This window comes from Heptranchias perlo, chromosome 4 (assembly GCF_035084215.1).
Source record: "Heptranchias perlo isolate sHepPer1 chromosome 4, sHepPer1.hap1, whole genome shotgun sequence".
NCBI classification, from domain to species: Eukaryota; Metazoa; Chordata; class Chondrichthyes; order Hexanchiformes; family Hexanchidae; genus Heptranchias; species Heptranchias perlo.
The window spans coordinates 105,286,808-105,311,544 of NC_090328.1; the positions used below are offsets into that span (position 1 = coordinate 105,286,808).

A 24,737-nucleotide genomic window follows, 5' to 3' on the forward strand; every position below is an offset into this window, starting at 1 on the left:
CACAGACTATAGGATAGACTTCTTCATCAACTGCAACCCTGCCCCGCTACATGTAAATGACATGTAATGTGTGGACGATTGTTTGCTGTAGGGGTCACTTTCCCTCAGTCAGTGCCTTGTAGCTGCCAGCAATATAGAATGCCTCAAGGGAAGATGCATTGTGTACCAGCTTGTGGTGGGCCAATGGCACTCTATACCTGGCGGCCATCGTTGGCTTTAATTATTTTTAAGTTTTTGTAAAATTTCTTTTAAGTGTTTTTAAAGTATTTGGAAGGCTTTTTAAAGTTTTTTTTTTACCATATCTTCAGGTTGTAAGGTTACAGACTGGGCCTTGGGAACCAAAGGAGTTTCCCTGACGCCTCCTCATTCCTCTGCTTTGAGGAGGAAGATCAGGAGGCCCACCACAAGGATGCCAAGCTGAACAGGCACTGTTGTCAGCCTCTGGCTCCTGCCTGCTGGTGCCCACAGTTTCCCATCTGCTCCCCATCTGGACTACTTCACCATAACCCTTGGCAATGCTTCAGAAGGCTGCGCCTCCCTCACAAAGCAATAACTGAGTTGTACCATCGGTCAAGCAGCTACGGGAACAGTTGACAAAGGAGACCTTCATCTGACTAAGACCCAAAGCCACTGCCAAATGAGTCCTACAATCATGGTCCCACTTTGGCAACAAACTCAACTCAGTTGCTGGCTGACGAGTAGCTATCCAGTACAACTTCCAAGGCTGACATTTGGAGATCATTCTGCTACTCTTTGTTACAAGCATTCTCTCACCTTGCCCCAATCCATTCTATGCTTATCCCATTGTTGACAAAAACATCTCACTGACAACCAATTTACTGCTTAGGGCCCCCGTGCCTACTGTTGTGTGCCCTTTCAATCCTAGCCACCTACTTGTCCTACGGTGGCAGGAGCTTCTGAGGTAGCTGGCTGATGGTTTGCACCAGGAGCCTTGAGGTATTAAGGTGGTACTTCTTTGATGGTGGGCTATTTCCTTTCAGAAGAAAGTAGAAAAAGTGCCATAATATAGAATGCAACCCAGGTTTCAGAAGGCATTCCTTAACGAAGTGGCACTCACTGCCAAGACCACCTCCTTCCATGAGCTAGGTCATACCCTCCATGGGCCTCTTTCCCCTAGGGCCTAAAGGGTGGGCTTTCCTCTGCCAGATTGCAGAATGTAGCACCTCAACCGAAGAGTCTTCAAAATTCTGGGCTCAATATGCCTTGAAGAAATACCATCCTCAAACATTGTACTGAGGCACATTGTTACAGGCATCAAATTGTTGCCTTGATCTTTCCAGCTGCTGAAGCAGTACTGCATTTTTCTCCCTCTTCACCACCCCCTCCCCACCCCCACTAAGATGGGCTGCCTGTAGAAGGCACTAATAGCGTCTGGAGCCTACCATTAATATTTAATGAAGGCGCACTGAGGAAAATTGAGTGGGTTCTTGGCGGTATATAACACCTTGGCTTTAAAAGCAGCTCAAGTTGGCTTTTGGTGGAATCCACCGAGGAGGAAAACCTAGCCCCATTAGTGCATGGGGCAGAGTGAGAGACACAAAGTGGTAGTCATCTCTTCTACTTTGGCAAATGATGGCTCAGCCATGGGAATCTTTAAAAGTGATAGTATGCCCCACAGTGTTGAATGAAGCTTTCTGTGGGAAAAGTACCATGTTCAATAATGTTGAAATTCAATGCTATTTTTTGTTTATGAGTGTTTAGCATTTTATAAGATGCTGACAGATAATGTACTGCTTCAGGAAAAAGTGCTTTACACATACAATTTATTCTTTCATATTTGTGAAACAATACTTTGGTCAATCAGTTATACCATCATCATTCAGGAGTGTCAAACACAATTACTTTGAGGTAGTCAAGCTGTAAAAGATTTTTTTTCTCTCGATATGTTTTTAACAGCTCTCAGCGTGTCAGGTCAGTTTCCTCGTGCATTTGTAACGTTTGCTTCTTCTTGTTCTGTTTTTGTCCTTCCAGCCTTGCCTGCCGGTGATCAGAGTCAGGTGCCAATCATCGCAGTTTCCGTGGCAGTGGGTATGATCCTGCTGGCAGTGGTGACCGGCCTGCTACTTAGTGGAAGGTATGAAAAATTTGATTACTCTGCTTAATGTCTGGTGAAAATGAACAAGGTTGTTGTAAGTAACACTTCAAATCATCAAATATTTATGTTGCTTAGTTTATTTTATGGCTAATGTTCACTTTGCTGATGAAAGATTTAAAAGAAAAAAAGGCATTTGCCCCAAATTTACTTGCTTTTTTTTTTGGTGAGTTTAAGTCATAAATTCAGCATATTGGCAATTTTGTGGGTGGATTCTGGGTGGGGTCCCCTTTTCCAACCCGTAATGGCAATGTTGTAGTTCCTGACATGATCTGATGCCTTTCATGTGTGTGTGCTTACTCATGCTGCTGAGAGATCATTCACATACAATAAAATGAAGAATAATGGTGTTGGAGTCCCCAAATCCAATGACATGTGTTCCCATTGCACCAAGGCTAACATAGAACTCAATAAAATAGGAGTACTTATTGCCAGTATCACCTGTTGCTGGTATCAGCCGATACTGGTAGAAGTGCTTTACTTTGGACCGTGCAACCTGAAGAAACTTTCAAGAGAGATTACAGGAGTTACAGAAAAGTTTTAAAGGCATTTTTTTGCCTTGCACATGGATTGAACTGGGCTGGCTTCTAATAGCCTGAAGGCCTTTGAGACCACTGGGAAAATTTTGCCCCAATGCTCAGTCTGAGTACCAGCTATGCAATTTCCTATGGGTATTCCCTTGCATGCAATTTTAATGGCAGAGGAAGAGCACTGCAGGATGGAGGAAAGATGGGTGAGGCAGCATTTGAGGAGACAATGCCCTACAAAATGTTAAATCCCCTTAACAACGTTGCCATCCAAAAAAGCCTGGACATGGAGATTCCCAAGCTGCTTTGGAGGCAGAACAGCATAGAGTACAGCATCAGGAGGACCATCATGTGCAGAACTTTCAGTGTCAGCTGCAAAGGCCATCAGAATTCAACTAATTAATGAAGAGATCATGTCTGTTTAACACAGTCTACCATCGTCACCACTGTGAGAACTCCTTTTGCTCCACCTTCAAATAAATGTCAAATCCTTCAATCCAGAACCCATCCTACATTATCACATCAGACTTCATTGGTCCTACATGACCATGCAAGTCTTAATTATCTGATTGAATAACTCAGCACAAAATAAGTTCACCCTTTCCAGTGTGACTATAATCTCCATGAATAACAGAGCATGACATAAATGCACATTCTCCTTTAATACAGTCGACTCAAAAGTGTCCGTAAGTCAACCTAGTCTTTCCGTACACCGTGCTTATTCTAGGTATCTGGACGAGTCCTTTTTCCTATTCTAGTGCTTCTCCTCGGTGCAACCTGAGGGTCAGTATTCATGAGAAGTGGTTGGCTGCTTCTCTGGTACCAAAGGCGCATGGGCTCTCCTGTCATGACAGCTTGCTCCTGGGAGGGAGCTGCTGCTGGCCACATCTCTGAAGCTTGTTCTCGGGTAGCCCGCTGTCATCTCCCATGTGCCACTTGCCATCGTGCTCTGAGGGGAAGTCTGGATGCCTGGCATGGGCTGCTGTCCTTATGTAGGTTGCCTCCAACCATTGTCATTTCACTAGACCTTGGATTTGCTTCCCTAATGATCAGTGGCCTGGCTGATCTAAAGGCAACTATCAGATCCTGGAAGTTCTGAGGCACAACAGCCTGCATCCCAGCCTCCAGGGTCTGGAAGCCAGTACAAAGGGCACTGTCTAATCTGTCTCCTACTGCCATCAGTCTGTGCTTCCATGGATGAGGAGGTACCGAGTGCTACCAGCCACTTTTAGGCATGGGGGGAGGCTGTCACAGATGCTAATGAAGACACCATACCTCCATGGATGGCTGCAACAAAGAAAAGGCTTCTCTGATGTTGCCTCAAATGAGAACTGTCAGTTGCCACACATCCTCAGAGACTGATCTCAGAGCCTGCACAGAGGTACCATGTTCCTCTAACATCATCCTTTTCAGGTGACTCTGAAGCCATGTGCAGCCTTCTCTTCAGTCTCTTCCCACCTGCTCCTCCACCTCCTCCTCATCATCATCATCCTCTGTCCACCATTGCTCTAATTTATCTGCAGGAAAGGAGCTAAGAATATGCCCTCTTGGGATTGAGGAGACAGGGAAGGGTGTCGAAGCTTGTGCTTATGTGCTGCTTCACAAGGATGCCATGGTGCCTGTGTAGTCACTAATTTGTCACCTGCTCTGTCCCACCAATCTCGTCATCTCCCGCACCTAGAGCAGGGTGTTTCCCCAGCAGTGACATGGCTTGCTCCTGACAGGGGAGTTCAGCTCTCTGATGTCCAAAATCCTTCTTCCAAACCCTTGCCTTTCACGGGCATTATGTACAAGCTTCTCCTGTAACAAGATTCAGTGAATTAGCTGAGGCCTGGCATTTAAAGGATGCCTCCTAATTGACATCAGACAGTTGATATAGCAGATCTGCTAGTTTTACCTGGTTAAACTGTAAGTAATTGCTGTTAGGAGAGATGGAAACAAATATTGTAAGATTCCTGTTAGTGACACCTTAACTACAGAGCAGTGTGAAGGGTGACTTGTGCAGCTATTAATTTTAGAGGATGAACATGGTGTCCAAGGAAGAAAAGGCACAGTAGCCACCATGTTATCGTGCTTGCCCTTCTCAGTTAATTGAACTTTTTTCCAGCACTGGTCTGTAGTTCTGGGGGTGAGAGTGTCACTTCCCTCTACAGGGCACACAAGACAGTTATCTACTATTTCCCTACTCTGGATACCCCACAGTCTTTCACTCCTTTGCTGTATCACATTCTGGAGCGTCTGAAAATCCATCTCATTGAATTTGCATGCTCTTTTTTGCCTCCTCGCGGTGACCTGTTCCCTTCTTTGTCATCTGCTGCCAAGTCCTCCACTTGAAGGCCTGCTTTAAAAATGGCACAATATCACACATGAGCCATCCAATACATTACAGCTACCTGACAGTCAACTCACCGCCCCAACCACTTTCCAACTTGTCTGCTGCTCCCCCAGCCTGTTCCTGAGAATCCTCAGCCATTCCTGGCTTTTAAAAGGTTACACTCCTAATTTCCAAACCGTACGCCCACAGCACACTACTCACGTGTTACACAGGAGTTGCTCTACTGAACTGCCAACTGATATGTAAGTGAGCTGAGCCATAATTTACTGCGGGATCAGCACTAGACTGCATCAGTGACCAGAAGCCCCGGTTCAGGGGCGCACCACCGTCATAAATAGCCCTTGAAATTTCGGGGGCGTATTTCTTTCAGGCCCAAGTAACTTTGGTTGAATATGTTGAACTCACTCTGCTATGGCGAGGGCAATTACTGTTCACTCCCGTGAACTCTGTACCGTAGCAGAAATGATTCAATCCAGCATCTTCCTGGAACTAAAGCAAAATACTGCGGATGCTGGAAATCTGAAATAAAAACAGAAAATGCCGGAAAATACTCAGCAGGTCAGTCAGCATCTGTGGAGAGGGAAACAGCTTTAACGTTTTTGATGACCTTTCATCAGAACTGGAACAAGTTACTGATTGCAGCTGAAAAATCACTTAATGAAGTCAGTTAGGTACAAAAAGTGCGTGCTGATATATAAATGTGTGTGTGCGTGCATGTGCGTGTGTGTTTGCTTGTATGAGAATCTTTAGCATCAGTTTTTATTGATGATTTAAAAAAAACAGGTTGTTTATTGGGTGTTCTTTAGTTTTTAATCTTTAGCATCAAAAACCAGGGTGAACTTGGGGAAAATCAAGGAAAATTAGTTTTTATTGTGGACATCACTAAACCTCTAGAAAACAAACAAGAGACTAACATGTAACTAGCAATATTAGCAAGTGAACTGGCTTCACCTCTGGAATCTGGCGCTGAAAGTTAGTCTTGGGATATGTGCACATCACACTAGTGACACCATCGCACATTGCATCATCGTGCAACGTATGTGATGATGTCACCAGGGTGGCTTCACTCTCCTCTCGAGATCCATAAAGAGTAGCGAAATTCGTGCTTTTGAAGGTAAAGTTTTTTACCGATCCACCAACCCAGAAAGATTTATTTTTTTGTAATATATACATATATAAAGTATGTGTGTACATACATATATTTGAATGTAATTTGAAATAATATCCTCGCCCTTATGAGTAAAAGAAAACACTCTGTCATGTGTCAAAGCGCTGTACACCTTGAAGTGTCGGCAAACATTTTACACAAAGCAAGAGTCTATAAACAGCAGTGAGAAGGATGCCCTGTTAATTTGTTGTTATTGATGGTGTTGGTTGAGGGAGGAATGTTGGCCAGGATACCAGGAGAAGTCCTGCAATTCTGTGAGCAGTGCCATTGATCATTAATCTTTATCTGAACCATTAAAATAGATGGGTTCTTGGTGTAATGTTTTGTATAAAGGATGGCACCACAGAGCATTCCTGTAGTACTAGACTGAACTTCAGCCTAGTTTTTATGTGTTTAAGTCTTGGTGCTTGAACTGACAAATAACGAGAACAAAAGTACTAGTTGAGTCACTTTTGAAACTAATTGGCTCTCACACAATTAGTTGCAAACCTCTCACACACTACTTTCACATTGAACCTTCAGTGTTCCCTCTGCATGGCAATTCTTCTGCGGTTCGTGTCAGTATATATAGCAATAATATTTACAGGATCAAAAACATAATGTATACATGATAGGACTTAATGGCAATGATGTACTTCAAAACATGCATATGGCAAGATTTTTAGCACAGAGTTTCATATTTTATATTACTTTCTAACATGCTGTTGCAAAAGATAAAGGTACTACATCTATAAGTGGTGCTGTAAGCATAACATTTTGTGACTAATTGACTACAATGGGACAGCATCTAATGTTATGTGACACACCACTACTGAACACTGAGTAATGCCAATTAAAATCAGTAGAACAAGATCTACTGATCTGGAGTAGATCTTGTTCTACTGAGAACTGGAGAGTCACAGCACAAAACATCAGTCTAAGTAGTTCATTGGTTGATGAACACAAAATGTTAACAATAGAAGCATGACTGGAAATAAAACAAGAAGATATGAGCATCAGAAAGGAAAACACACAGAAAAATGCCCTCAAAAGCGATATTTTACCTTTCACCGCTGCCAGTTACCCTTAATTCCACACTAAAATTGCCCTTTCCACTGCAGGATCTAAAATTGCAGCCATTTGAACTGTTTCAGAGGGTTGTTAGCAACTATAAATGACTTGGCAAGAGAAGTTTCCATTGGATGCATGGAGCTGCATAATGAAACTACACTGCTGAGATCCACAGGACCAATTTGGCCAGTGCGGATTTGTAACAAACTCTGCTTACTGCAAACAAAGTTTGCGTTTAGTCTTTTCTCGAGCGCTAAGCCCAAATCTTTCAAATAGGAACATAGGAATAGGAGTGGGCCATTCAGCCCCTCGTGCCTGCTCCGCCATTTGATAAGATCATGGCTGATCTGTGATCTAGCTCCATACACCTGCCTTTGGCCCATATCCCTTAATACCTTTGGTTGCCAAAAAGCTATCTATCTCACATTTAAATTTAGCAATTGAGCTAGTATCAATTGCCATTTGCGGAAGAGAGTTCCAAACTTCTACCAGATGTGCAGATATGAAACTTACGTTTCTATGCAAAGCCTTTCTTTGCAAATATAGAATGATTGTGTGCGGTTGGTCTTGCTAAATATATATTGATGATGTGGAGATGCCGGTGATGGACTGGGGTGGACAAATGTAAGGAGTCGCACAACACCAGGTTATAGTCCAACAGCTTTATTTGAAATCACAAGCTTTCGGAGCTTTGCTCCTTTGTCAGGTGAAGTGAGGAGGATTTGCATAAAGGCACAGCATATATAGTCAGAGAACAATGCCTGGTGATTACAGATAATCTTTCTAACTGCCCTTCATCACACCTCGGCAGAGAGATAATCACAATAATCACAGGAGTGTTCAAACAGGTTAGTCAGGGAAACCTTACATCCAAGAATACTGAGGTGGGGTCACCAGGGGTCAAATGTAGCAGATGCTGGTTTTTTTTAATTAAAAACAGATAACTTTTTTTTGCTGGAAATCGCACCAGGTCCGTCTCCATACACAGATGCGGCCGGACCTGGTGCGATTTCCAGCAAAAAAAGTTATCTGTTTTTAATAAAAAAAACAGCATCTGCTATATTTGACCCCTGGTGACCCCACCTCAGTATTCTTGGATGCAAGGTTTCCCCGACTAACCTGTTTGAACACTCCTGTGATTGTTGTGATTATCTCTCTGCCGAGGTGTGATGAAGGGCAGTTAGAAAGATTATCTGTAATCACCAGGCATTGTTCTCTGACTATATATGCTGTGCCTTTATGCAAATCCTCCTCACTTCACCTGACAAAGGAGCAAAGCTCCGAAAGCTTGTGATTTCAAATAAAGCTGTTGGACTATAACCTGGTGTTGTGCGACTCCTTACATAAATATATATTGGCAGTCAAACCTGTTTTGCTTTTCAGGAAGTTTCCCTAACTTGGTAAATGTACTGTTAGGGAAAAGGCAGCAATTAATCTCAATGCTTATAGACTGAAGATTATTTGCGATGGACTCTTTCCACTCCTTTTTTGGAATGAATATTGAATGAAGAACAATTTAGGAGCCTGTCCATTAAAATAGGCACTATTAGGAAAGTATTTTCTTCTAGTTTTGGTGTCTCACCTGTTGTTAACATGAAACTCCTCCTGTTACTTAGTGAACAGAAACAATAACCTGCACACATGAATATTTCCTATCCTGATATGGGCATGTGCCCAATCAGTGGTGCAGCTCACATTAGGTGCTCGCCCATCCTATTCAAATGAAACTGCAGATGAAATTCAGATGCTGGTGAGCATTTCTGTGAACAGTGTACATTCAGCTTGCAGTACCACACTTGCCCACAGGTACACCCCTGGAGCAGTATCAGACCCACAGTCTTTATTCCTAAATCCAAAAAAATTGAACAACACTAAATCCTTGTCCATAATGCACCAACCTCAGCCAGAGTGTGTGAGGTGTTGGGGACTTTGCTAAGTAATGCTGCAGCTAAAGTTGGTAAAACATGAACGAAATTGGAATATAACTCATTTGTAAGTGCTGTAAGTGCCATCATTGTCAACACTACATCCACCAAGCCCAAAAGTTAATGGGTACTTGTCCACTGAGCTCATCAATGCAGGGTACTTCCCCACTGAGCCCATCACTGCTGCGTACTTTCCCACTGAGCCCATCACTGCTGCGTACTTTCCCACTAAACACTTCCCTGTCAGGTTATTTTCCCACTGAGCCCATCACTGCTGGGTACTTTCACACTGAGCCCATCACTGCTGGGTACTTGTCCCCTGAGCCCATCACTGCTGGGTACTTGTCCACTGAGCCCATCACTGTTGGGTACTTGTCCACTGACCCCATCACTGCTGGGTACTTGTCCACTGACCCCATCACTGTTGGTTACTTGTCCACTGAGCCCATCACTGCTGGGTACTTGTCCACTGACCCCATCACTGTTGGGTACTTGTCCCCTGAGCCCATCACTGCTGGGTACTTGTCCACTGAGCCCATCACTGTTGGGTACTTGTCCACTGACCCCATCACTGCTGGGTACTTGTCCACTGAGCCCATCACTGTTGGGTACTTGTCCACTGACCCCATCACTGCTGGGTACTTGTCCACTGACCCCATCACTGTTGGTTACTTGTCCCCTGAGCCCATCACTGCTGGGTACTTGTCCACTGAGCCCATCACTGCTGGGTACTTGTCCCCTGAGCCCATCACTGTTGGGTACTTTACCACTGAGCCCATCACTGTTGGGTACTTGTCCACTGAGCCCATCACTGCTGGGTACTTTACCACTGAGCCCATCACTGTTGGGTACTTGTCCACTGAGCCCATCACTGCTGGGTACTTGTCCCCTGAGCCCATCACTGCTGGGTACTTGTCCACTGACCCCATCACTGTTGGGTACTTGTCCCCTGAGCCCATCACTGCTGGGTACTTGTCCACTGAGCCCATCACTGTTGGGTACTTGTCCACTGACCCCATCACTGCTGGGTACTTGTCCACTGACCCCATCACTGTTGGGTACTTGTCCCCTGAGCCCATCACTGCTGGGTACTTGTCCACTGAGCCCATCACTGTTGGGTACTTGTCCACTGACCCCATCACTGCTGGGTACTTGTCCACTGAGCCCATCACTGTTGGGTACTTGTCCACTGACCCCATCACTGCTGGGTACTTGTCCACTGACCCCATCACTGTTGGTTACTTGTCCCCTGAGCCCATCACTGCTGGGTACTTTACCACTGAGCCCATCACTGTTGGGTACTTGTCCACTGAGCCCATCACTGCTGGGAACTTGTCCCCTGAGCCCATCACTGTTGGGTACTTTACCACTGAGCCCATCACTGTTGGGTACTTGTCCACTGAGCCCATCACTGCTCGGTACTTTACCACTGAGCCCATCACTGTTGGGTACTTGTCCACTGAGCCCATCACTGCTGGGTACTTGTCCCCTGAGCCCATCACTGTTGGGTACTTTACCACTGAGCCCATCACTGCTGGGTACTTGTCCACTGAGCCCATCACTGTTGGGTACTTGTCCCCTGAGCCCATCACTGCTGGGTACTTGTCCACTGAGCCCATCACTGCTGGGTACTTGTCCACTGAGCCCATCACTGCTGGGTACTTGTCCACTGAGCCCATCACTGTTGGGTACTTGTCCACTGAGCCCATCACTGCTGGGTACTTGTCCACTGAGCCCATCACTGCTGGGTACTTGTCCACTGAGCCCATCACTGCTGGGTACTTGTCCACTGAGCCCATCACTGCTGGGTACTTGTCCACTGAGCCCATCACTGTTGGGTACTTGTCCACTGAGCCCATCACTGCTGGGTACTTGTCCACTGAGCCCATCACTGCTGGGTACTTGTCCACTGAGCCCATCACTGTTGGGTACTTTACCACTGACCCCATCACTGCTGGGTACTTGTCCACTGAGCCCATCACTGTTGGGTACTTGTCCACTGAGCCCATCACTGCTGGGTACTTGTCCACTGAGCCCATCACTGCTGGGTACTTGTCCACTGAGCCCATCACTGTTGGAATGATGTAAAGTGCCAGACGCCCTCAAATTGCTGCCCTTTATTGTTTACTTACTGCTGGTGTAATGCTTTTGTGTCAGCTGTGGCTCAATGGTAACACTTTCATCTCTGAGTCAGAAGGTTATGGGTACGTCCCACTCCAGAAACTTGAGCACAAAATCTAGGCTCACACTCCAGTGCAGTACTGAGGGTCTGCTGCACTGTCAGAGGTGCCATCTTTTAGATGAGATGTTAAACTGAGGCACCATCTGCCCTCTCAGGTGGACATAAAATATCCTATGGCACTATTTCAAAGAAGAGCAGGGGAATTCTCCCCGGTGTCCTGGCCAATATTTATCCCTCAAACAACATCACTAAAACAGATTATCTGGTCATTATCACATTGCTGTTTATGGGACCTTGCTGTGCACAAATTGGCTGCTGTGTTTCCTATAATACAACAGTGGCTACAGTTCAAAAATACTTCCTTGGCTCTAAAGCGCTTTGTGATGTTCTGAGGTCATGAAAGGCGCTATATAAATGCAAGTTCTTTCATTCTTTCAGGATGGATGAGTTAAGATGGGCCAAATGGCCGCCTTCATCAGTAATTATCTTGCGACGGTAGTTTTAGAAATGTAGATAGCTCAAACAGGAAGTAGGAAGTGTTGAAAATGATTGGCAGCAGTATGCATCTAACAGGAAGGAGGAGGAAAAAAGTACAAAAATATAAACATCACAGTGCAACTAATTGTGTGAAGGTAGTTTGAGTAAACAGCTGGTTAAACTGTTACTTCTTTGGAACTTCTTGCCAGCCTGAGATCCCTCCAGTGAACATGTCACACAGCTGAAGGGGTTAGAGAGATTATTCAAGGTGCAGTTAGGAGAATAAGTCTTTCTATACACTGTACTCTTCCAGGTTGAACACTCGCTATTGAATTTCTGACAGTCGGACAGTTATGTTCTTTGACTAAATTTATCTAAAATGGTTTTTGAATCTTGAAAAAACATGAAAAGATGCATTCTTAGAAAGTTCGTATGGGTCCAAATTTAGATTCTCAAATTCAGTCTATGTGGGCCAACAAAAAAAGATAACGTCTCATCGAGTCAGGTCATGGAATTGCTGAATAATCAAAAAATTGTTAACCTTGACATATTTAGTCATACACAGCAGATACAGTACTGTAGGGTTAGAAAATTATTACAGAAGGAACATGAACTTTCCCATCTTCAAGAGAGGGAACTAAAGATTGGAGTTTTTTTATTTATTCAGTTGCTGAATTTTCAAACATTTAAAAGGCAAAATTCTAATAGACAATAAAGAGCAGTGTAAAACAGCAAGGTTGAGATTTTAACTTCTTCCCTCCATTCTTTAATTATTCTGGCTTTAGGCAGGCTCACTACAGAGGTGTGTGAATATTATATAATATTCTTCAAAAACAGGAGTGCTGTTAAAAATGTTGACATTTCATTGCAGTCGTCCTTGAACTATAGCTCAGCTATTGGTGCTGTCGGCATCAATACTTACAGAAAGAGCTCAGGACTCTCAAACAATACGTAAGATGCTTTGAGCACTGAAAGAATTGCATTGCAAAGTAGTAGGTTGTAATTCAGAAGTGCCATTTTGGATAGGAGTGTGTGTGGTTGCACAGCAATCTGCACCAATGTATTTAAACTGAGAACTTTGACCTGTTAAATTATGGTTGGGTTTTGTTTACATGGTGGTTTCTTCTGTTTGAATAAACAATGCTCAATTGTGGCTTTGCATTTAACTCAAATATCAAAACTATGAAAAATCAAAAAATGTACTGTTGTTTTAGCATTTTGAGTTTTCCTCAAGCCTCCTGCAACTAGTAAGCAGTGTTTAAGGCAGTACCATGTTCTATTCAAACAGTCTAATACTTTCAGTTCGTCAAAATAGCATGTCGTTATGGACCCATGCACAAATATCTCACTATTGTTTGGCAGTACTGCAGGCACTTACCATTGCATTTCTGCATGACTGGAAGACTTTTTTGAGTTCTGAAACCATGCAGCATCCACTAAACAACTCTGTAGTTTAGTTAAGAGGCAGGTGAAGGCCATTTCAGAGCAGAACAAAGCCCCACTTGGTGCTGTTTTAGATATTTTTTAAATTGGCCCAAAACATAAAGGAAGAGGTGCTATGGGAACGTAGCACTCCTTGGTTGAGAATATATGTTCCAGGTGCATTTCCGCTGGTTGTGTGTGCTTTTAAAGTCTGGGACAAGCAATTCTGATCACCCAGACGCACTGTGATGATTCATAACAATAAAAAGAAATAATACAATACAAGTATTAAAGTCTCAATTTTATCCAGCAAAAACCGAGCAGGCGGGCAGTTAAAATGGCCACGGTGACTTACCCCCTCCGCTCCCGCTGACTGTTGTCGAAAATTTAATCTGCACTTTTGAGCAGGCAAGAGGTCACTCACCAGAAAGCAGCGAGGTCCTTCTTTAAATATGCAGATCAGGCTCCAATAACGTCATCAGGGCCCGACTACAATTATAACCCAAGGCCTGCACGGGGCAGCAATCGTGACTCCCCTCCAGGCAAAAATGAAAGCAAGGGCCACAAGAGGCCCAAAGAGGGAGGTTAATTTTATTTTTTGTTTTCCTTATGGGCCAGAAGGAGGAGGCACGCTCCTCTGGGCCCCACAATGAAACCTTGGGATTCCCCTGCTTCAGACTTAGAATCGTAGAATAATTACAGCACAGAAGGAGGCCATTCGGCCCATTGAACCCGTGCCGGCTTTTTGAAACAGCAATACAATTAGTCCCGTTCCCCTGCTCTTTCCTCATAGCCCTGCAAATTTTTTTCCCTTCAAATATTTAACCAATTCCTTTTTGCAAGCCAGGATTGAATCTGCATCCATCACCCTTTCAAGCAGCCCATTCCAGATCATAATTACTCGCTGCGTAAAAAGTTTTTCATTATATCGCCTTTGGTTCTTTAGCCAGTCACCTTAAACCTGTGTCCTCTGAATCTCAACCCTTCCTCCAATGGGAACAGTTTCTCTTTATTTACTTTATCTAAACCCTTCATGATTTTGAACACTTCTATCAAATCTCCTCACAACCTTCTCTGCTCTAAGGAGAACAACCCCAGCTTCTCCAGTCTATCCATGTAACTGAAGTCTCTCATCCCTGGAACCATTCTAGTAAATCTTTTCTGCACCCTCCGTAAGGCCTTTACATCCTTCCTAAAGTGCGGAGCCCAGAATTGGACACAACATTCCAGTTGTGGCCGATCCAATGTTTTATAAAGGTTCAACATAACTTTCTTGCTTTTGTACTCAATGCCTCTTTTTAATAGCCCAGGATCCCGTATGCTTTTTTAACCACTTTATCAACCTGTCCTGCCACCTTCAACGATTTGTGCACATATACCCCCAGGTCTCTCTGTTCCTGCCCCCACTTTAGAATTGTACCATTTAGTTTATATTGCCTCTCCTCATTCTTCCTGCCAAAATGTATTACTTCACGCTTCTCTGCGTTAAATTTCATCTGTTATGTGCCCGCCCACTCCACCAGCCTGCCTATGTCCTCTTGAAGTCTATTATTATCCTCCTCATTGTTTACTACTTGCCTCCCACCTACCCCTCCCCCTCCCATGCTCTCCACATCCTCCTCTCAACCACTTACCTGAGTGCCAGGGATCGTTCCTCCATAAGTCCATAAGATCATAAGTGATAGGAGCAGGAGTAGGCCATTCAGCCCCTTGAGCCTGCTCCGCCATTTCGTGAGATCATGGCTGATCTGATTTTTACCTCGACTCCACTTTCCCGCCCTTTCCCCATATCCTTTAACGCCCTTGCTGATCAAAAATTTATCTAACTCAGCCTTGAACGTATTCAATGACTCAGCTTCCACAGCTTTTTGGAGTAAAGAATTCCAAAGATTCACGACCCTCTGGGAGAAGAAATTCCTCCTCAATTCCGTCTTAAATGGGTGACCCCCTTATTCTGAAATTATGTCCCCTAGTTTTAGATTCCCCCATGAGGGGTAACATCCTCTCAGCATCTACCCTATCGAGTCTCAGAATCTTGTATGTTTCAATAAGATCTCCTCTTATTCTTCTAAACTCCAGTGAGTATAGACCCAACCTGTTCAATCTTTTCTTATGAGAAAAGATTGAACAGGTTGGGTCTATACTCACCCTTCCAAACCCATAATCAACCTAGTGAACCTTCTCTGACCCACCTCCAATGCAAGTATGCCCTTCCTTAAATAAGGGCACCAGAACTGTACACAGTACTCCAGGTGTGGTCTCACCAGCACCCTGTACAGTTGTAGCATGACTTCCCTGCTTTTATACTCCATCCCCCTAGAAATAAAGGCCAATATTCCCTTTGCCTTCTGGATTACCTACTGCATCAGTATGTTGACTTTTTGTGTTTCATTTACGAGGACACCCTCGGTACCGCAGCATTTTGTAGTATTTCTCCATTCAAATAATATTTTGCTTTTTTATTTTTCCTCCCAAAATGGATGACTTCACATTTTCCCACATTATATTCCATCTGCCAAATTTTTGCCCATTCGCTTAACCTGTCAGTATCCCTTTGCAGACACTTTGTGTCCTCATTGCAACTTGCTTCTCCACGGACCTTTGTATCATCCATGCCTCCTGGTACCTAAAACTTTGCTCGACCCGCCAGCTAGCTAGCGTTTCCCACGAGCCTCACCCTGTGGAGGGCTGGAGGCTTTGTTGTTCACTTTGGCCACCCCCTTATTTTCCCTTGTGTCGCCCCTGTATGGTATATGAAGCTCAACAGTTTAATAAAAGTGGGCATTACATAGAACTACATAGAATTTACAGCACAGAAACAGGCCCATCTGCCAAACTGTTCTATGCCGGTGTTTATGCTCTACACGAGCCTTCTCCCACCCTGCCTCATCTAACTCTATCAGCATACCTTTCTATTCCTTTCTCCCTCATCTACTTATCCAGCTTCTTCTTAAATGCACCTAAGCAATTGTGGAAAGTGATGTTGCTGTGGCTGAGAATATTTTCAGGAACCAGTGCTGTGGAGTGGTAGAATGTGTTTATTCCCAAGATCCCCTCACTATAAATTCCCTATCTCAGCAGTGTCGAAGGCAAGAGATGCCGAATAGATTTTTGGTGCTTTCCCATAGGGAGTATGGAGAAATAGAATGGTGATTCATCCTAGGCCATTGGCATGACTCTCCCACCAATAATCTAGACATACCTATCACACCTAGCAATACAGCACTGTTAAAAGTGACACCACATGAAATTTTCAGTGTCATTATTTTTGACTAGTTTCAGCAGTGTAGTCGTATTACAAAAGTGTGTAAATAAAGATCATCCTGTTCAAATTCTTCACGTATAAAGGTTATTGAAAAGATTGCAGTTTACTACCATGGCACAATTTGCTGAGTGGTTCATTTTGTAATTTCCTCATAAAGGTGTCCTCTTAAAACTTAAAATGAGCGAATTACAACATGACATGACAAGGAGCGCAGTGCATTCTATGGTATCATACATTAATGAATCAACTGATGTTCTGGGTCACCATCAACTGACTTAAACAAAAGTTAATTTTAAAAGTTTTTCAATTAACTTCAAATAAGCTTCATGTGGCTGCAGGGATTGTGGAACTGGAATCACTCCAGAGTGCCTGGACGCAGTATTCCCATCCACCTGGAGCTGGAATCACTGCGGAGAGCCTGGTCACAGTATTCCCATCCACCTGGAACTGGAATCACTCCAGAGTGCCTGGATGCAGTATTCCCATCCACCTGGAACTGGAATCACTCCAGAGTGCCTGGCCTCAGTATTCCCATCCACCTGGAACTGGAATCACTCCAAAGTGCCTGGCCTCAGTATTCCCATCCACCTGGAACTGGAATCACTCCGGAGTTCCTGGTCACAGTATTCCCATCCACCTGGAACTGGAATCACTGCGGAGAGCCTGGTCTCAGTATTCCCATCCACCTGGAACTGGAATCACTCCAAAGTGCCTGGCCTCAGTATTCCCATCCACCTGGAACTGGAATTACTCGGAGAGCCTGGTCTCAGTATTCCCATCCACCTGGAACTGGAATCACTCCGGAGTTCCTGGTCTCAGTATTCCCATCCACCTGGAACTGGAATCACTCAGAGTGCCTGACTTCAGTATTCCCATCCACCTGGAACTGGAATCACTCCAGAGTTCCTGGTCTCAGTATTCCCATCCACCTGGAACTGGAATCATTCCACAGTGCATGGCGTCAGTAATCCCGTCCACCCGGTGCCAAATACATCACATCCAAAGTGTGGAACCAGGCCATCAACATGGTCCCAACATATCCCCCATGCAACATAAAAGGGGTGGAAATAGCCTCATCGGTCTCCAACCCTTGTTCTTCTCCTTTGCTCCTGGGAATTCAGCGATCTGTGAGCACCCTGGATATACCGATATGATTACTGATTTTTGCACTGAGTCAGCCAAAATGTTCATGGAATTTGGACTCCCTACCACCCCACACAGCCATCCACCACACTTTGTCATAATTCATAGAAACCAAAGCTTGCTAGTCAATAAAAACAGCAGGTAGCTGTGGCAATGTGCACCCATGTATAATGACAGATAGAAGCATCTGTAAGGGAGAAAAATAAATTGAATTTTTTTTTATTCGTTCATGGGATGTGGGCATCGCTGGCAAGGCCAGCATTTATTGCCCATCCCTAATTGCCCTCGAGAAGGTGGTGGTGAGCTGCCTTCTTGAACCGCTGCAGTCCGTGTGGTGAAGGTTCTCCCACAGTGCTGTTAGGAAGGGAGTTCCAGGATTTTAACCCAGCGACGATGAAGGATCGGTGATATATTTCCACGTTGAGATGGTTTGTGACTCGGAGGGGAACGTGCAGGTGGTGGTGTTCCCATGTGCCTGCTGCCCTTGTCCTTCTAGGTGGTAGAGGTTGTGGGTTTAGGAAGTGCTGTCAAAGAAGCCTTGGTGAGTTGCTGCAGTGCATCCTGTGGATGGTACACACTGCAGCCACGGTGTGCCGGTGGTAAAAGGAGTGAATGTTTATGGTAGTGGATGGGGTGCCATTCAAGTGGGCTGCTTTGTCCTGGATGGTGTCGAGCTTCTTGAGTGTTGCTGGAGCTGCACGTATCCAGGCAAGTGGAGAGTATTCCATCACACTCCTGACTTGTGCCTTGCAGATGGTGGAAAGGTTTTGGGGAGTTAGGAGGTGAGTCACTTGCCGCAGAATACCCAGCCTCTGACCTGCTCTTGTATCCACAGTATTTATGTGGCTAGTCCAGTTAAGTTTCTGGTCATTGGTGACCCCCAGGATGTTGATGGTGGGGGATTCGGTGATGGTAATGACATTGAATTTCAAGGGGAGGTGGTTAGACTCTCTCTTGTTGGAGATGCTCATTGCCTGGCACTTGTCTGGTGCGAATGTTACTTGCCACTGATCAGCCCAAGCCTGGATGTTGTCCAGGTCTTGCTGCATGTAGGCGCGGACTGCTTCATTATCTGAGGGGTTGCAAATGGAGCCGAACACTGTGCAATTGTCAGCAAAACTCCCCATTTCTGACGTTATGATGGAGGGAAGGTCATTGATGAAGCAGCTGAAGATGGTTGGGCCAAGGACACTGCCCTGAGGAACTCCTGCAGCAATGTCCTGGTGCCAAGATAATTGGCCTCGAACAACCACTACCATCTTCCTTTGTGCTTGGCATGACTCGAGCCACTGGAGAATTTTCCCCCTGATTCCCATTGACTTCAATTTTACTAGGACTCCTTGGTGCCACACTCGGTCAAATGCTGCCTTGCTGTCAAGGGCAGTCGCTCTCACCTCACCTCTGGAATTCAGCTCTTTTATCTATGTTTGGACCAAGGCTGTATTGAGGTCTAGAGCCGAGTGGTCCTGGCGGAACCCAAACTGAGCATCGGTGAGCAGGTTTTTGTTGAGTAAGTGCCGCTTGATAGCACTGTCGACGACACCTTCCATCACTTTGCTCTGATTGAGAGTAGACTGATGGGGCGGTAATTGGTCAGATATCGATTTGTCCTGCTTTTTGTGGACAGGACATACCTGGGCAATTTTCCAGTATAATAAGATATATGTAAATTCTTAAACCAAAAACTGATTTTCAATATAAAATTGTGCAATTATTTTTCAAATTCATAGAACAAGGACACCAATGGAAATGTTAATGTTTGTGAATCTACCTCAAGCTCATGTACATCCGAGGAAATAGTGCTATGTTCCTGCGGCCCCGACTCCATCAACCTTTCTAGCTGCTCAATAAAGCTGAAACCAATTTTCCCGCAACCTCAGGTAACCTGTTCAAGCACGAGCTGTGTTTTAAACCTCAAATCCCATCCAATTAGATGCAAACTAATTTCTCTTTATCTTTGCTTCAGGCAACTTTTGCTGATGAAGTATTTGATTTAGTTGCAATGCTGCCTAAGATTGGTACCAGGGAAACAGAAGGGCTGATCCTCCAGATGCCATGATCAGTGGTACTGTAGTGGAATAGGCGACTTGAGGCTGGGACATCAGGCAGAGTCGCTCTTGTCAGACTTTTGCCCGTTGCACACTGACCTCCATTTTACAGCGTAAGTGCTCCAACCCAAAATGAGCAGGAGCCTCTTTTTGGGTGTCAGCCTTAGCTCGTTGGTAGCATTCTCATGTTTGAGTCAGAAGATTGTGGATTCAATCACACTCCAGAGACTTCAGCACATAATCTAGGCTGGCACTTCTGTGCAGAACCGAGTGAGTGAGTGCTGCTCTGTCAGAGGTGCTGCCAATCGGATACAACGTTAATCTAAAGCTCCATCTGCCCTATCAGGTGGACGTAAAAGATCCCATGGCACTATTCGAAGAACAGGGTAGTTCTCCTGGTGTCCTGGCCAATGTTTATCCCTCAAACAACATCACCAAAAAACAATTTAACTGGTCATTTATTTCATTACTGTTTGTGGGACCTTGCTGTGCACAAATTGGTTGCCATGTTTCCTACATTACAACAGTGACTACACATCAAGAATACTTCATTGGCCGTAAAGTGCATTCACTCATAAAAAAGTCAATCAGGGTTGTGCATGTTCTGGGCTGAGGATATTAGTGTTCAAAGGGAGAACCATTTTTTTTTATTCGTTCACGGGATGTGGGCGTTGCAGACGAGGCCGGCATATATTGCCCATCCCTAATTGCCCGTGAGAAGATGGTGGTGAGCCTCCTTCTTGAAATGCTGCAGTCCATGTGGTGACGGTTCTCCCACAGTGCTGTTAGGAAGGGAGTTCCACGATTTTGACCCAGCGACGATGAAGGAACGGTGATATATTTCCAAGTCGGGATGGTGTGTGACTTGGAGGGGAACGTGCAGGTGGTGTTGTTCCCATGTGCCTGCTGCGCTTGTCCTTCTAGGTTGTAGAGGTTGCGGGTTTGGGAGGTGCTGTCGAAGAAGCCTTGGCGAGTTGCTGCAGGGCAACCTGTGGATGGTGCACACTGGTCAATGGTGATCCCCAGGATGTTGATGGTGGGGGTTTCGGCGATGGTAATGGTGTTGAATGTCAAGGGGAGGTGGTTAACTCTCTCTTGTTGGAGATACTCATTGCCTGGCACTTGTCTGGCGCAAATGTTACTTGCCACTTATGAGCCCAAGCCTGGATGTTGTCCAGGTCTTGCTGCATGCGGGCACGGACTGCTTCATTATTTGAGGGGTTGCGAATGGAACTGAACACTGTGCAATCATCAGCGAACATCCCCATTTCTGACCTTATGATGGAGGGAAGGCCATTGATGAAGCAGCTGAAGATGGTTGGGCCTAGGACACTGCCCTGAGGAGCTCCTGCAGCAATGACCCGGGGCTGAGATGATTGGCCTCCAACAACCACTACCATCTTCCTTTGTGCTAGGTATGATTTCAGCAACTGGAGAGTTTTCCCCTGATTCCCATTGACTTCAATTTTACTAGAGCTCCTTGGTGCGACACTCGGTCAAATTCTGCCTTGATGTCAAGGGCAGTCACTTTCATCTCACCTCTGGAATTCAGCTCTTTTGTCCATGTTTGGACCAAGGCTGTGATGAGGTCTGGAGCCGAGTGGTCCTGGCGGAATCCAAACTGAGCATCGGTGAGCAGGTTATTGGTGAGTAAGTGCCGCTTGATAGCACTGTCGACGACACCTTCCATCACTTTGCTGATGATTGAGAGTAGACTGATGGGGCGGTAATTAGCCGGATTGGATTTGTCCTGCTTTTTGTGGACAGGACATACCTGGGCAATTTTCCACATTGTCGGGTAGATGCCAGTCTTGTAGCTGTACTGGGGCAGCTTGGCTCGAGGCGCAGCTAGTTCTGGAGCACAAGACTTCAGCACTACAGCTGGGATGTTGTCGGGGCCCATAACCTTTGCTGTATCCAGTGCACTTAGCCGTTTCTTGATAATACGTGAAGTGAATCGAATTGGCTGAAGACTGGTTTCTGTGATGGTGGGGATATCGGGAGGAGGCCAAGTTGGATCATCCACTCGGCACTTCTGGCTGAAGATAGTTGCAAACGCTTCAGCCTTGTCTTTTGCACTCACGTGCTGGACTCCGCCATCATTGAGGATGGAGCACATGTGAAATTGGCTTTTTACTTTGGGATTGTGGCAGTCGAATTGGTCAGTATTTTTTTTGGCAGTTTATTTATTTTTTAAGATTTTTGCCAGCAACATTTATCACAGTTACGATCAAAATTCTGGATCTGGGAATTCCGTTGGAGATTTCCCTCTTTTTGTGCTATTTGGAGGAGAAAGAAGAAAATAAAAAGGAGGAAGGCAATTGTCCAAGGGGAAGGTGATGATCTGGTATGTTCTAGCAAACAATGACTTGCTTGATGCAGATTAACTAATTTTAGCGATGTTCTTGTGAAACATAGGTTTGCCAACTCTTATTGCTGGAGGTTTGATCACATGACACCTGGCCATGTGACATCCGATCATGCGATGTCTGCAAATGTTATTTCATTTACCTTCTCTAAGTTAGATCCCCTGCAGTTCAGTATCTTTGCTCGTGGTTTCATGTTGTGGGAGAAGTTTTGAGAACCAGGTGGCCAAAAGGCGAAGAAGGGAAACTGAGGACACGGAAGAGGGGTAATCGAAGATGGTGGAGTGATTTGCAGGGGGGAAACCATTGGTGGGAGGAACCTTGATTTCTCCAGTAACTAACAGTAACTCACTGAAATTGCACTGATAGCAAATATTAATACTGGTAACACTCAGGTGACCCTCATAACCAACATTAATAAAATAACTCACTGATGGCCTGTATGTAACTGGTAATAATAGGTGTAATGCCCCGATATCCAACCTGTAACTAGTATTAAGCCTATAACCCACTGATATTCACCCTGTAACTACAGCCAGATATAAACTGCACTACACAACGTGCAGTCAGGCTCCCCAGTTGATGCCACTTTTAACAGGCCCAAACTCTCTCCCCATCTCCTTGAACGCTTGTTCGGACTCAGGTTCGGTGTGAAGTTGACAACTCTGAACTGGAAGCTTCAGTTTGAGCCAATCTGCACTTGGACTTCACATGTCAAAAACAGCAGTCACAGACCAATCTGAACCAAACCAAGAGATTGAAGGGCAACGGGCTCAGTGTTTAGGGCACTTCTCGTCGGGCACATCATCCTGAACTCAGCTCAACGAACACTTCTAAACCACTTCCTGGGTTCGAACTCAATAAAGGAGAGTTTTCATAGAATGATAGAAATTAAAGCATAGGAGGAGGCCGTTCGGCCCCTTGTGCCTTTATTATGCTGGGGTTCTCTTCTGTAACCCTATTCACCCCCAGATCCTTTTATATTCCTCCTATACAAATATGTATCCCATTCCCTTTTAAATGCGATTCTAATCTCTGCTCAATAGCCATTGTGGTGAAGCATCCCATGGTCTAATAGCCCTCAGTTCAGAAACCTTCCTTCTCCTTTCCCCTTGGTTCTTAAAGTGAGAATCCTAAGTCTCCAACCCCTTGTTCCCCATTCGCCTGCCAATGGAAACAATCTTTTACTATTTACCCAAAGGAAAGTTCTAAGGTTTCACTCATCCCTTTACTGGCTGGTCCATTCTTGGTGCTGCTCTCACTCACCACGTTGCTGCTACTCCTGGCTCTGCAAGAAATGCTGGTCCCCATGCTCAACCCATTCTCCACTCTCCTCCCCCCCCCGTCTGAGCCCCAATCCCTTCAACCCTCAGTGCCTCTCTTTCCCACCGGCCAAGTGCTAATTTCCAAACTCCATTCCCCAGTCTCCCTCTCTTCCTCACGCCTGAGCCCCAACTTCCTGACCCCCATTCCTCGGTCTCCCTCTCTCTTCCTGATCCCCAATTCGCAGTCACCCTCTCTTCCCCAAGCCCGAGCCCCAATCTCTCAAACCCTCTTCCCCTGTCTCCTTCACTCTTCCCGATCCCCATTCCTCAGTCTCCCTCATTCCCTCAAGACCGAGGCCCAATCTCTTGAACCCCTTTCCCCGTCTCCTTCTCTCTTCCCAACCGCCATTCCCCCATCTCCCTCTCTCTTCCTGACCTAAATGCCTCTGTCTCCCTCTCAAAACCGAACCTCCATTCCGCAGTGTCCATCTCTCCCCAGCAAAAGTAGCCTCTCCGGTGGATGGAAAAGATCCGACGGCACTTTTCGATGCAGAGCGGGAAAGTTCTCCCCGTGTCCTGGCCAACGTTTATCCTTCAACCAACATCACTAAAACAGATTCTCTGGACAATTAAAATAAAAACAGAAAATGCTGGAAATACTCAGCAGGTCAGGCAGTATCTGTGGAGAGAGAAACAGAGTTGACGTTTCAGGTCGCTGACCTTTCGTTAGAACCGAAACAATTTTTATGCAAGTACAGAGCCAGTGAATGGTGGGGGGGTGGATGAAAAGGGGAGCAGGGCAGGAATGATTAAATAACAAAAGGGATGATGGTGCAAGGCAAAGGGGGTGGTAATGGGACAAGTAAAGAAACAAAAGATGGGTCTAGAGGAGCTGTAAATGGCAACAGTAAAACCATTACCAGCATTTGCTGTCCAAAAAATGGGAGCCGTGATTATGATCTGAAGTTATTGAAATCAATGTTGAGTGCAGAAGGTTATAAAGTGCCTAATCGAAAGATGAGGTGCTGTTCCTCAAGCTTCTGTTGAGCTTCATTGGAACAGTTTAGGAGGCCGAGGACAGAGAGGTCAGAGTGGAGTGACTTGGAGAATTAAAATGGCAAATGACCGGAAGCTCAGGTTCACGCTTGCGGACTGAACAACAGCAACTTGTATTTATATTGTGCCTTTAACGTAGTAAAACGTCCCAAAGCGCTTCACAGGAGCTTTATCAAACAAAATTTCTCACCGAGCCACATAAGGAGGTATTGGGACAGGTGACCAAAAGCTTGGTCAAAGAGGTAGGTTTTAAGCAGCGTCTTAAAGGAGGAGAGAGAGGTAGAAAGGCAGAGAGGTTTAGGGAGGGAATTCCAGAGCTTAAGACCTAGGCAGCTGAAGGCATGGCCGCCAATGGTGGAGTGATAAAAATCAGGGATGTGCAAGAGGCAAGAAGT

The 24,737-nt window shown here is 45.2% G+C and overlaps 1 protein-coding gene across 1 annotated transcript in view; it reads left to right on the forward strand.

Annotated features, from left to right (window-relative positions):
- Nucleotides 1-24,737, forward strand: part of LOC137321173 (ephrin type-A receptor 5) — a 365,797-nt gene that overhangs the window by 254,400 nt on the left and 86,660 nt on the right. Inside the window, exon 8 of the mRNA XM_067983437.1 lies at nt 1,993-2,095. Within this exon, the coding sequence (XP_067839538.1) occupies nt 1,993-2,095 (103 nt within the window). The remainder of the gene's footprint in view (nt 1-1,992; nt 2,096-24,737) is intronic.